The sequence below is a fragment of the Metarhizium acridum genome (assembly GCF_019434415.1).
Source record: "Metarhizium acridum strain ARSEF 324 chromosome Unknown scaffold_31, whole genome shotgun sequence".
Taxonomy (NCBI): Eukaryota; Fungi; Ascomycota; class Sordariomycetes; order Hypocreales; family Clavicipitaceae; genus Metarhizium; species Metarhizium acridum.
The window spans coordinates 3,330,969-3,344,142 of NW_027094018.1; the positions used below are offsets into that span (position 1 = coordinate 3,330,969).

At 49.8% G+C, this 13,174-nt stretch overlaps 5 protein-coding genes across 5 annotated transcripts; 3 read left to right on the forward strand and 2 right to left on the reverse strand.

Moving 5' to 3' along the window:
- Positions 1-100: 100 nt before the first annotated feature.
- J3458_005895 (uncharacterized protein) lies at positions 101-796 on the reverse strand (the record flags this gene model as incomplete). The annotated part of the gene is made up of 1 exon (XM_007816175.1): positions 101-796. The coding sequence occupies one exon, from the start codon at positions 794-796 to the stop codon at positions 101-103; it is 696 nt and encodes a 231-aa protein (XP_007814366.1).
- A 1,407-nt stretch (positions 797-2,203) lies between these two features.
- Positions 2,204-3,232, reverse strand: J3458_005896 (uncharacterized protein; the record flags this gene model as incomplete). The annotated part of the gene is made up of 1 exon (XM_007816176.2): positions 2,204-3,232. One exon carries the CDS (start codon positions 3,230-3,232, stop codon positions 2,204-2,206), a length of 1,029 nt encoding a protein of 342 aa, XP_007814367.2.
- A 7,090-nt stretch (positions 3,233-10,322) lies between these two features.
- Positions 10,323-10,811, forward strand: J3458_005897 (uncharacterized protein; the record flags this gene model as incomplete). The annotated part of the gene is made up of 1 exon (XM_007816177.2): positions 10,323-10,811. The coding sequence occupies one exon, from the start codon at positions 10,323-10,325 to the stop codon at positions 10,809-10,811; it is 489 nt and encodes a 162-aa protein (XP_007814368.2).
- Positions 10,812-11,230: 419 nt separating this feature from the next.
- Positions 11,231-11,833, forward strand: J3458_005898 (uncharacterized protein; the record flags this gene model as incomplete). The annotated part of the gene is made up of 1 exon (XM_066119043.1): positions 11,231-11,833. One exon carries the CDS (start codon positions 11,231-11,233, stop codon positions 11,831-11,833), a length of 603 nt encoding a protein of 200 aa, XP_065976565.1.
- Positions 11,834-12,103: 270 nt separating this feature from the next.
- J3458_005899 (uncharacterized protein) lies at positions 12,104-12,325 on the forward strand (the record flags this gene model as incomplete). The annotated part of the gene is made up of 1 exon (XM_066119044.1): positions 12,104-12,325. The coding sequence occupies one exon, from the start codon at positions 12,104-12,106 to the stop codon at positions 12,323-12,325; it is 222 nt and encodes a 73-aa protein (XP_065976566.1).
- Between the last annotated feature and the right edge of the window lie 849 nt (positions 12,326-13,174).

Genomic DNA, 13,174 nt, shown 5'->3' on the forward strand with positions numbered 1-13,174 from the left:
ATACAGAATCCGTAGTCGTCAAAAGGTTGTCATGGCTAGTCGTGGTTTGATCGCTTCCCACAATCCAGCAATTCATATACAGTGTTACAATTGGGGTTGATCAAGCGCCCAATGATTGTCGTTGGCGCTCTCGTCGGAGGCTTTCCAGCACCCCGATGACACCGTTGTTGCGAATTCGTTCAAGGACAAGTCGCATGCCGTCACGGCTCTTGCCAAGCTGGTCGAGAGTCTTGGTGGAAGCAAGGCTCTCAATACTGCGTTGGACGCCTTTCGTACCCCAGCCGCCGATGAAGCCAGAAAGCAGACCGCCTTCCTGCTGAGCTTGACCAAACTTTCCCCGGAGTTTTTCGCCCAGTCTCGACCGGAAGATGACCGACGTTGTCACATCAGTTTCGCTTGACACTTTCTCAGCCGGCAATTTGAAGTTTTGCTGCTCAATAACAGAGAGGACACCAGTAAAGTTGAGGTTGCGGCTCTCGGTCTGCATCCATCCTTCCTTTATGTCGACAACGCTCGTCTCAAGAATATACGATGCCTTGTCGCCGCTGCCGCCGCCCGTGACGCTAGCCGGCAGCAGCTTGTAGACTGCGCCGGGCATACGGCTCTTTTTCAAATGGATTCTGGTAGTGTGGAGCCGTTGGGTCTCAGGGTCGACGTAGCTGGAGATGGTATCGGTGCTCAACACATGGGCGGCAAAGGGATTGAGCTTAGGAGAAGAGTAGCGGAGGAAGTACGCAAGGGTGACGGTCGGGAATGGATGAAAGTAGGTGTGCGCGGTCGTGTGTGTGAGGACCATTTTCACCGGCGTGGCAGGTCTTTGGTGAGGGCGAGAAAAGAGAAGTCGCAGGTGCAGTAACGCTATCTTGATGGATCTCGCCGGTCGCTGATTGATATGTGCGGCCCTCGAGCTCACTCGGAGACTTCGGAGCTGATCATGAGATTCAGCCAAGTTCGGTGCCTCGCTGCAGCACCGTCGCAAGGCTGATGAAATGCGCTGCGTGTGGGAAAAGGAATCCCAATCGAACAGACTGGCTGCTAAGATGGCAGACAAAAATGCACGAAGACGCCAGTGGATGGCAAGGGATGAAGAGGGGGAGAAATAAGAGCGAGGCGGCGAGACTGCACGGAGGCGATTCTGCTCACAGACGCAGAGCAATCGAATGATGGAGATGCCAATGGCACGAGACGAACTTTTCCCCCTGCACCATCATTGGGCAATGGAAGGCCCCTGATTGGCTGCCAGAGCGGGGAAGGGCTGGGAGAGCTAGGCAGAACACAGTTTTGAAGTGACCAACACGTGATTTCCTGCCGTGGTGAGTCGATCCAGATGTCTTCGCCCACCACACCTGCATATATACAGTGTGAACTGGGACGTCCGTATGTTTTCGGAGTACTCCGTAGCTTGTGGGGGAATATTTAACTAGTAGATACCTAGGTAAGTACCTAGACCTTGGTAAATCAGCCCGTTCATTTACTGTGTACATGGCTGTCAACCTGCGGAGTTCTCGTTTCTTGTTAGCGCCGCCCGCAGCCGAGACTCCGACCATCGACACGACGAAACATCGGGCAAAACACCAAAGCCAATTGGGCGTCACCATGTTGTGACATCGATGATGCGTTCTTGCACGCCACCATCCATTCGTGCCCAATCTCGACACAGGGTAATCCATTTCTATGTGGCTATTGCTACAGTCTATTCCGACAACTCTTCGTCACTCCTTCAACCTATCAAATAGCACCACTGCCTCAGCAACTTCTGCTCCGCGATTGGTAAACTCAATTTCTAACCCGGCAGTCTGTCCATCAACGCCGATCTTGAATTGACTCCTGAAAGCAGTATTCCGGAAGATAGTATACATCTCCGTTCGGATCATCCAGTTATCGCCCGTTACATGGTGAAATGTAAACTTGTGATCCCATGAAGCTTCCTCTCTATCCGATCTCAACACCTTTTCCTTTGGGTTCTGAGGGTCTGTCTCTTCCTGAAGCCTAATTAGCCCAAATCCAGGGTGGAAATATGTGCCGGCGAGTTGGCTTGTGTTCAGAGTTGGAGGTAGTGGTGTCTTTGGCCGATTCGGATAGAGGTTGTCGAGAGCGTGCTCTAGCCACTCTATCTCTTCTTCTAGTTGGTCTCTCTCACTAACAGCAAGTCATTAGTCCTGATTTACACACATGCATGGCGTTTCATCCTGCAAAGGATTACTTACCTTCCCGCGTAGTCGAAGCGCTTCTCCTCTGGGATGCCTAGCCTATCCGCAATCAATCTTGTCGCGAGAACAATTTCGGCGACATTTGATGTGACCGCCGTGTTAGCAAATGAAACAACGCCATACTTGATTTCCGGCAGCCAGTAAACGTAGGCGCCATACGCGTGCATACCACCGCTATGTTGGTACACGACGTGCCCGTACATCAAGGTGCGCTCCCATCCCAACCCGTACAGAACCGAGTCAAACCCGTTACCCGGCAGCGGGCTCGTGATGAACCTGGGCGTCTTGACATCCTTATGAACTGCCTTTGACAATGGAGCGGACTCATACAGCAGGCACTTTACCCATTTGGCGTAATCGAGCACGTTGGAAAAGATGGCACCAGCACCGCCTACTTCTGTGACGACCATGTATGGCATCTCCGTATAGTTGCCGTGACTGGGATCCCACCTATACCCCGAGGCCAAATGCTCCGGTGCTTTGATGGCATCGTCCAGGTCGAAATATGTTGACCTCATCCCTAGTGGTTCCCAGATCAAGTTTCCGAGGACCCTGGCGAGAGGACTCCCCGTCAGTCTTTCCAGGACATACCCCAACGTCACATACATGGCATTTGAGTACGCATACGTCGTACGCGGCTCCGCAAAAAGAGGCAGATGGCGCAAACGACGAACAACGTCTCTTGGGGTAACTTGGACGCCGTTCTCTACCCTCAAACTCGAAAAGTGAAGACTTCCGAGACCGGTTCGGTGGCTAACGGCGTCTTCAAGAGTAACATGCGCCGTTGCCCACTCATCCTGCAGCACAAAGTCATCCCTGATGATGGATGAGACCGGCGTCGACCATCCACGAGTCAATTGCGAGTAGTTTCTTGAGTCAATCACTGCTGCCATTGCGGCAGCCACGTAAGATTTCGTGGTGGAAGCACCGTACCATATTGTTTCTGGGGTAGCCGGGGTGTCTGGAAAAGTCGCAATCCCATAGCCCTGGTGCTGCATCAGCAAGGGGTTCCAGCGTGTCATGGCGAAGTATATACCTCTGCAAAAACTTGGTCATGGTCAATCACGGCAATAGACAGCCCGGGGACATGCCATTCATTCAGCGTCTCTTTGGCAAATGCCCCAAAGTTCTCATCGAATGGGTTTCGAATAGATGAATGTCCGTCAGACACGGGTTTTTGTTGAGCCAAGTGGGTTCCAGCGATGCCTAGTTGGACCAGTGTCAGGCTGCACACGAAGTGATACAGACGATTCAGACGATGCCGCCTTGGCGCAACCATGGTCAGAGAAACTTGATCACGAGTCGTAACGCGACGGCGCTGCGCGGGGTTGCAAGTCGAATCAGCCACGCAAGGAAGCCAACTATTTAAGTAGCTTACACATCGTGAAGTGTCCTGTGCTTTGGCATCCCGTATCCAATGAGACGGGCTTGCGAGCAGACTAGACCTGTGCCACACCGAGCATCAATGCGTATCACGAGGTCTCTTATTGGAGTAAAATTGGAAACTTGGGGGGGTGGACCCTATACAACTACCTGATCAGGCAACATTGTCCCTACCTCTTGACAATTCTTTGTTGATGAAATGTATCGGATACGGCACTTCGAATAGTAGTCCACAAAATCGACATAAAAGTTACGTTTTCTGGCTCTCGGACAGAACTACAGTTCCGCATGAAGATAGTGCTGCTAGCGAACTGCCGTATTCGGTAAATTGTAACTAACAGCGCATATCTCTGTCCCTGTCAGAGACCAATCGTGAGAAACCAACGTACAGACCTACAACGCATCCGGGACCTCCTGGGAGATTTATATGAGGCATTTATAGCGTTTAGCTACGACCTAGCTATGAGGGAGGCATTGGACACAAAAGGGGTACCCAAGCCGCGTATTACGGAGACAATTCAGAGACTAATACAGCTACTTAGACGATCCTACCTAGTAGCTATTCTGTAGCGAGCCGTCCTGTGTCATCTCATTAGTCACTCCTCCATGTCAAATCAGTCCTGACATTTCTCTTCGCACGCTTAATCAGCTACTTCTTACGTTGTTTATTCCCAAATGAGTTGGAGCCATTTATGATGCAGCGGTGTTGTCTGAAACATTACTTGGTCGCACAATATACTAAAAAAAACAGGACTGGGACCTACCGGGGACATTCTTTCAAGCCATGCAGGATCTAGGCTCCATTGGAATTCTGTCATCAGAACGAAAAGAATTACCTTCATCTGGGTCAAGGGATACTTCTCACCAAGGCAAGTTCGTTCACCATCGTGGAAAAAAACGGGACTTGGCACGGCTGCGCCGAAGGCGATACGACCTTTGGCCTTCTTCGTTAGCCGTGCCCCATCTAAGGACGGAACTGTTTAGAGTCAGCGCCCCGAGTCTCTGGGTCTCGGTTCGTTGAGTAGCAATAATAGCCAGCATATGTGCCTTGGGGTATAATTTTCTCATTGTCAAGAGCAATTGACCTTTTCGCTCGGTGATTAATTAGCTGACAGATGGGTGGTAGCAGTCGGGGACCCTCGTACAGGACTACCGTAACAAGGCACCGTTTGCAGGGCATCCCAAGAGCGGGGATTTTCTCATGAAGATTCTCCTTCGCAGCCTAGGTGCGATGGGAGATAACCCTTGGTAGCATGTCACGGGTGTCGCAATTACACACTGGCCGGACTCTTCGCCAACAGGTACATGGTAAATAGTAGGGTAAAATGGTGTTTTCGTGGCTTGCCGCAGACGTGGTTGTTAAGTTGTCCCCAAGTTGTTTTTCTGCAAAAACGCTTAGTCTCCTCACAGGAACTTGACGGTCAAGCAGTCAATGAGGCCCGTCGATATCTTTAAGGGGCATATTCGTCGTAAGCTCTACCAGCTCATCTCTATAGTCGACTGTTAAATGTGTTGTCCTCTTGCACTGCTCGCAATGAGAAAGTGAAAGACGATGACATTAGTAGCCTACCATTGAGCTATCTTCTGTCGCTTCAAATGGGCTATCCTCAGATTTCATCACCTGCAACTTCAACGTCAATATATCTCAGGTGGGAAAGGATACCGAAGTGCCTGGAGCACCCACCTTGAGGTCCATTCTTATTAATACCTGTCCATAGTTTCGGATACGATGTTCTAGGAAAAGGCCTTGGATGATGCTGCTCTCACTGGTGGCACGAGGCTGGCCTTGAATCACAAATTTCACAAGGTGCCGTGTGTTCATAATCAGGACGTTGGCAACTGTAGACCCGGTTTGATGACTCCATGATAGAGTGTTCAGCGCGTTGTGGGGTTCGAGATAATTCAGTCGCCAAAAAGCCCTACACAGAGTAAGGTATGTTCTCAAATTTCCGCTCTTTTGATATACATCCTCCCTCTTTTACAGTTCTGTACTCTACTTGGGATTCTGTAGCCTAGCACAGCCCACTTGCCCCCGTACCATATTTCCACATCGATGTGTGCAAACCACGGCTATTGAAGGTATTTTCTAAAGACTTTACTTTGTTCAACTGTTCTGACGATGGGTAAGAAAGTCACCCAGAATGGAATGACGGGCACTCTTATGGGGTGTTTTGGAGGCGAGAAAAGGGAATAATAGCTTAGTAGCACTCGTATGAGTGATGAGTAGGCATTGAGATGAAGAAGATAGAATAATAGCTGTCATAACGTCGGCTAGCTTTTGTACTGCCAATTGTGTCGCGATTTCTTGATGCATGTCTGTCAAGTGTAAGAGGGGAGGGAGTGCCCGACCGACCCCTATTTGCTCCCAAAGGTCCGGAACAAGTCACACAATCAGAGAAGATTGCAGGGCCGGCCGCAAGCTGAATACAATTCTTGGTACCTGTTAAGTGTTCTTGCATGTTTAAGCGGTAGCATATAACAGGATAGACCTATGCCCGAGGGCTATTCATTGTACATGTCACTACGGAGGGGACAAGATAGCTTGCGTAGTGGGACTCTGTTGTTGCAAAAGACACGCAGAAGTAGTACTCTCGTCTGAAAACATATACATATACTTGGCCGGTTATCTCCGGCTGGGATAACTTACTTCGGACTGCGTTGACAAGTCTGGGGGACTCGACACGGAGACAATACAAAACAAATTGACGCAATATCCATGTTCTGTCTCGAATATTGGTCATTTAGGTGAAAGCTATCTTACAATTTGATCATAGCTCCAACTGAACATGATCTGTGGGTAGATGCTTGGTAACGTGATATACAAGTACTAACCTAGTATATACAAATTCGTAGCTGCGGGACTTGCAATACAAAATCTGAAGAAAAGAATACAGGAAGGTTAGAAAAATTTGTCACTTCTCTCGAGCTACGCCTAGTACTATTGCCCAGGTTGTAAGAGGCAGACCCCAAAGCTATGTCTTCACCACTCGACAAGAGCTCTCCAGTGATGCCGGCATTTCATATATGCGGGGGCAACGATATCAACGCGCAGGATGAGAAATTGGATGCAATAACAGCGAATGAACAAATACACACAATCCCGTGCGACAGATTAATCCTCGCGACTGGAAGTCGATCACATGCCTCCATGTGCCGGGCCTTGAAGAACACGGTTTAAGCGTAGGCCAGCTTGACGATGTTGTTCTTGGAGTTGCGACAGAATTACCTCATAGGCTTCGTACAATTCTCGGCCAAGATGCAAACCTCGGGACACCTGAAGACTCTGAAGAAATTGACCGTCCAAATCAAGCTGGTAGATTCTATGTGCAAGTCGACGCCAACAGTATCGATATCCGTGTGTTTAATCTGAGCCCTTTATCGTGGCAGCAGGAGGCTCTTGCTCTTGAGCGCTATTCAGGCTAGGATGCTGCTGCTGAACTCCGGGACCTGCCTCTGAGACAGTACAGTCAGGAGATGTATGGTGTTTGTCCATCATTGGGTACTTTTGGCGCAGTTTTCACTAATGGTTGGGGAAGGGAAGTTGCTGCGGCAGGCAGAGTGGGTGGCATGTTGAAGCAGTTCATTAATGCAGGGTTGATACGTCCTCTGAGCTGCAGGGGTTTACAAGGTTTTTTATCCGTGTTTACAGCTTCTCCCAGCCGATGACGGCATTGGTGATTTCCTGGGGAATCGGAATAAGGGCGCCGTTCCTCACTATATCCGAAGATTTGTTCACTGGAAACTGTTGGGAGACTTCACATAGAGGCAGGGAACTCCTTGAATTCTAAAATTCCTCGAAAAGCATAGTTCCAGATATTATTATTACTGGCGATGGAGTGAGCTTGAGTACACGTACCACTTTTACCTGAGCATGATCTCAACAACTATTAAAAGCAGCGCTGCATCATAGCTGTAGTCTAAGATTCTGAAGAGCGACTATATGCAGCTAGCTTAAATGCGCAAGACGGTCCCAATGGCATAGCTAGATAGTCTCAAGCGAGGCCCAAGTCCGCTACTTCATTTGGTCCATAACTGCGAGATATAATAACCACAGCCTTGTTAGATAGAGTCCAGAACCAACGAACTAATTGTGAATGGCGAGGTGTAAGTAGCTTTCCCGTCATATGAACCCGGCTGACTTGAATGTGGGCAATCCAATACTGACGCGTCCTACGTTACCAGTACCTTGGTTGTCGACAATGAGGCCTGGTTTTTTAGGAAGCAGAGTACTCTCCGGCCTAAATTCGATCTGCAAATTTACACAAATCCGTCCAAGTGGTGGATCCAAGACCTGACAGCATAGACCTCTAATGCAACATGAATACAGTTGGAGACAAAAAGTCGCTGAAACAGCATGCCTAGCCCCTGGCCAACCCCTGCCCTCTCATATAGCAATTCAAAGCCACCCTAATCCACAGACTCATATCGTAATACGACGAAACCAAAGTCCGAGTCCATCTACACAGTAGTCGTCCCAGCGACCATACCAATTAGATGGAGTACCTGTAACCATTAGTGTAGACTTCATTTCCCGCCCGCTGCTAACTACGGGTAAGTGCGCAGGACACTGCCATCAAGGTGACGAAGTGGCGGAAATTTAATAATTCGCAAGGTAATCAGGTTCAAACTAAATCTGCATACACTCACGTAACTGGCGGGCCGAGGGGTGTAGTCTCGGCTCTGCTCGTGATATGACTCGACATGACAAGCCATCCAGAGAATCCCGACCCGGCGCCAAGGACCAAATTCCCCGGACTACGACAGACCGACAGCATGTCAAAAAAGCTTTAGGGGGGGGAAAGAGGGCACGTGTCATATGATTCGTATGCCTGAATAGTGAACTTTGGATGAAGCCCCCTGGCAGATCCCAGTAAAGGGGGACACCACCGTAAATAATGGGCGTGTCATCAACATCCGGAAAACAGTTTCATGTTTCGGCTAATTTTTTTACCTGTCCACACACGTGTCTGAACAAACTGGCAGATCTGCCATCTCCAGAATCAAGATTCTTGGCACTAACAATTCGCCGTTGTAACGCTGCGTAGCCGGCCCTCTAGGTGTGCTGAACAGGAACAAGCATTTTGTCCCCAACGATCTCGGCTCGTAGAAACCACAAGGTGGAAATAGCAAAAAAAAAAAAAAAAAAAAAAAAAACAAAAAAAAAACCGGTCATTTTCAACGACTCCGCTCTAGAGTAGAATTGCATTCGCGGCGCTACCTATACCCCTATTCGCGAAAAGAACAAAGCTCGAGCAATTTCATGGGCTGTGCAGATCACCACGTGTGTGCTGTGTATTCGGTACGGGCGGCGCCTGCTTCGGGCGCCGAGGCATCAGTCCGCAGACAAGGTATCAATATCATCTTGATGGCTTGTCACAGTTTCAGCTGTGTTTGGCCGGAAATGGATAAGAGCACAAGCAAAGCGTAAACAAGTTTACATGGGCGAGTTCTGTTACATTGCACATTATTTTCAAATCTATTAGTAAGCAATAATGAAAGATGGTAGAACGACGAGTTGTGTCATGTGCTCCCTTTCCCGGCTCGGACCAATGCCAGGTATCAGGGTTCGTTACAACCACTGATCCCCATTTGCATCGGACCCGGAAACCTGGCTTTGTCTCCGGCTGAGAATTATGAGGACACATGGGAAATTTCAAGGGGTTGCAATGGTAAAAATGGCACGTACGGAATACAGACGAAAAAGCCCGAGGTATGCAAGCCTCTACCATTATCCTGGCGACCACATGTCTGCCGATGAATCTTGACTGGGTAGGGAATTGTTATTAAGACGCTTACAAGGACACAGACACTGAGATACTTCTTCCTCGGGACTCGACGGTGACTGCTACTTATAGTATATTGACAGGCTACATCGGGCATGATAGTACCAAACAGGGTTCGCTATCGGGATTTTCTCTCCCCCTACATGCTCTTGCTACATGCTCTTGTGCTCAAATTCTGCAAATGCACATTGTGGCCAACCGTGTTGATCCTACTCTGCAGACGGGGTACGCTAGCCAATCGCGACTAAAACTTGGTTAGCACCGCCTGAAGGTTGCCAGGGTCTTCCTGGTTACAATGGAGCCCAACACGCCATCGTCACCGTTACGGAGATGTCCGCTTCGCCCCGAGACGTTGCGGACAGCACTTCGTCTGGGGAAACCCGCCCCATTTCCTTCACATTTGGCAGCGACACTAGCGCAGCGACTCGAACTGGACCTGTTTGATACAACGGAACGCGATGGTACGAGCCGCTTGATCTTGCCGTGTAATTACTAGGCCCCGCTTGCCGTGACGGTAATATATGTCCGGCATCACGTATATGTCCTTCGGACCCAGTGTTTGCCACCAGCCAGCCGTGTTCGTTAGCACGTCGCAGGATCACGTCTTCACCATGGCTTTGTTCTTGCCCCCTCGTCTCCTCCACTCTCACGGCGGTTGGATTTTGGAATTACCCGGATGCAATTATAGCGGTAGCGTTTCCTTTCACATAGACGTAAGAAGTAAGACATGAGTAGTATTTTGACAAAACTGCAACGCTCGCTCGAACCCGACTCTCCCGTCCCTCGACCAGGACCCATCATGACGGCTCTATCCATGCCCATGTGGGGAATGGGTATGGTTTGTGGTTGGGTGAATTGTCGACATGGCCTCTCAAGCGTTACCAAATTGGGCTTGGGACAATTCGCGGGGGTGGATCCGAAGGCTTCCGGTCTGTCCATGCGGACCATGCCGTCCATCCGGACGCGGCTTGGGATACCAGGATGGGCCCCCTTGGCCGACCATGTAAAAGACGAGATCCCTTTCCCGCATGGACCAGGGGAGTCGACACGACAGCGGGCATTTCCTCAGGCTTCCGCCGAGTCTCCTTGCTTCTTCCCTCATCGTGAGAAACATTCCAAGGACTTGTCAGCGTTGGAAAGAATCTGGACGAATATTCGCCGCATGGGAGGCAAAGGAAATGTTGGCATGTCTGGGAATGAGGGAGAGGAGCACCGAGATTTCACCAACTGGAACAACCTGGACTACGCGTCAAATCTGCTTCTAATACTTGCGACGTTGTGCTCGGACCGCCAGGATGAAGCGACGAGTTTCGCCATTCGTTTTCGCCGTCGCGAGTGTCATCAAACTTTGCACAAGCACAACTTCCGACCCATCAATACTTTCGACCACCATATTGTCCACAGCGGTACTGCCCAGTTCGACCTCAAATTCTAGCGACCTGAGTGCGTATTTAGAGGGGTTGCCTTCTTGTGCTGTAAGCGTGTGCAATGGGCCCCAAGTCATGGTCACAATGTGTATGCGACTCGGGAAACTGCTTGCTGACACCGGGTACACATAGACTCCCTGCGTGGCGGCATCTTTATCCAAAACACAGTGTCGTGATACGTCATGTCTCTGTTCAGATCAAACCATCCCGGATGGCGCAGCCGAGTGTGTCAGAACTTCTTGTGATTTTGGACAACAATTAGGTATGTTGCCGGCAAAGCTCCGCAAGACCTTGACTCTGTTTTGGCCCGAGATGATTTCGCTGACAAGGCATACCCTTGGCTACAGCTACCAAAAACTCGACCGAAACAGCCTGCAACCGTAGACCTCGGGATCGGTCCGGCCAGTACAACGCCACAAGCATAGCCATGTGTGCTGTGACGGTCGTCCTTGTGATAGCTCGACTGGTATTCAAACGGTTTTTCAGTTACCAACGGACCTTGAAGGCAGATGACTGGGCCATTATCGCGTCGGTCCTCGTCGGACTACCATGCACGATTCTAAACACTACAGGACTTACACATTACGGGCTGGGCAAGGACGTCTGGACACTGCAGCCATCCACAATCGCCGAATTTGCCCGATACTTCTACATACAGCAAATCTTGTATGTCTTTCTCATCACGAGCATCAAGATCAGTCTGTTGTGCTTTTATCTCACGATATTCCCAGGCAAGACCACCAGGCTCTTGTTATGGATCACTGTTGCTTTGAGCGCATCATTTGGCGTCGTGTCCACCATCGTTTCTATATTTCAATGCGCGCCAATCCGGTTTTATTGGATGCAATACGTGCAAGAAGAGGGTGGAAGGTGCCTCAATATCAACTTGCTCGGATGGATCAACGGTGCCGTGAGTGTCGGCATTGACGTGTGGATGATCGGCATCCCGCTGTCTCAGATTAAAAAGTTGGAACTGCACTGGAAGAAGAAGATTGGAGCTGCAATCATGTTCTTGACGGGAACATTGTAAGTGACGGCGCTGGCGAATGTCCCACCTGAGCCTAGGAGATGCGTGGCTTGGGGCTCGCAATCGAAGATTGATTGCCCTGGAGCAGCAGCCGCTGACTATTTTGCAGTGTAACAGTTGTATCCATCCCTGCGACTGCAGTCACTTCTCTATTTCTACAGCTCGGAAAACCCCACTTGGGATCTGTGGCATACAGCGTGGTGGTCGACTATTGAGATCAACATCGGCCTCATATGTGCTTGTCTTCCAACGGTCCGACTCATACTGGTCCGAATGTGGCCACGGGTATTTGGAAGTTCCGTCAACTCGACAACGGCGCGATCCAAGTCGTCCAGAGGGAATAGCATGCTGGTCCGGAGGCGGCAGGTCCGGATTGCTAGCCTCGATATCCAACTGGAGAATGCATCATCCGCAAAGATAAAGGAGGAGCAGTGGGAGCCATCTCTGACGGTGCCGGAGGAGCAACGGGACGAAAACTTTAACCATGCCAAGTAGAGAGGGAAAAGAGATGATGACGCGGCGTTACATGGACGAGCGGAAGGAGACATCAGCCGAGATCGATTGTATATTTCTTGAGCGTGACACGTCGAGACAGGATTTACATTAAAAAAGTAAAGAGTCTTACCTGTATGTAAGCTTAATGGACCTTCCAGTCAGATGCTATGTCTTTAACCCGCCAGAAACGAGTGCGCGGTCTCGGTATGCCACACAGCACTCTGCAAATTAAGCTGATGAAACCAAGAGTGAGGCCGAGTGCTCTGGGCAGCGTCAGCGAAGACGCGCTAGATACCAGAAGGGCGCAGTTTGACTAATATTACTGTCGGCCATGTTTTGATGTAAACTGTGTCATTACTGCTCCAGGTGCTTTGGAATTCTTGCGCGGATTTGTTTTCTACATTGGGAATCCTGACAATTTCCGAGTCGAGCCCGTCTCGTTCCGCATACGGTGTTCTGAGCGGCGTAGAGCATCATATTGGGTATGTCTAATCAACGAAACTCTGTACATTTGGGTATATGGGAGCTGCAAAACTTCTCTGCGTATTGCCTTTGGCATGCACTAAAACAACTTCTTGACCATGCCTTGAACAGGGTCTTGAACAACACTATCCTCGGCTTATGGGAATTAACCAAAACGAGAACAGAGTGGACTGCTTGAAGACCCGGTCACTAGGAATATGCATACATGACAACATGGTCTTGTTCGAAATTGCATGCTCAGGTCGCCAAGGTCGTTGTAATGTACGTACGTACTCCGTACTCCCAACACGACAGACCAGACCCCAAAGTACCTGCCAAGGTACCTCTACCTTAGGTACCTAAATATCTCCATGGTCCTCGGCCTTG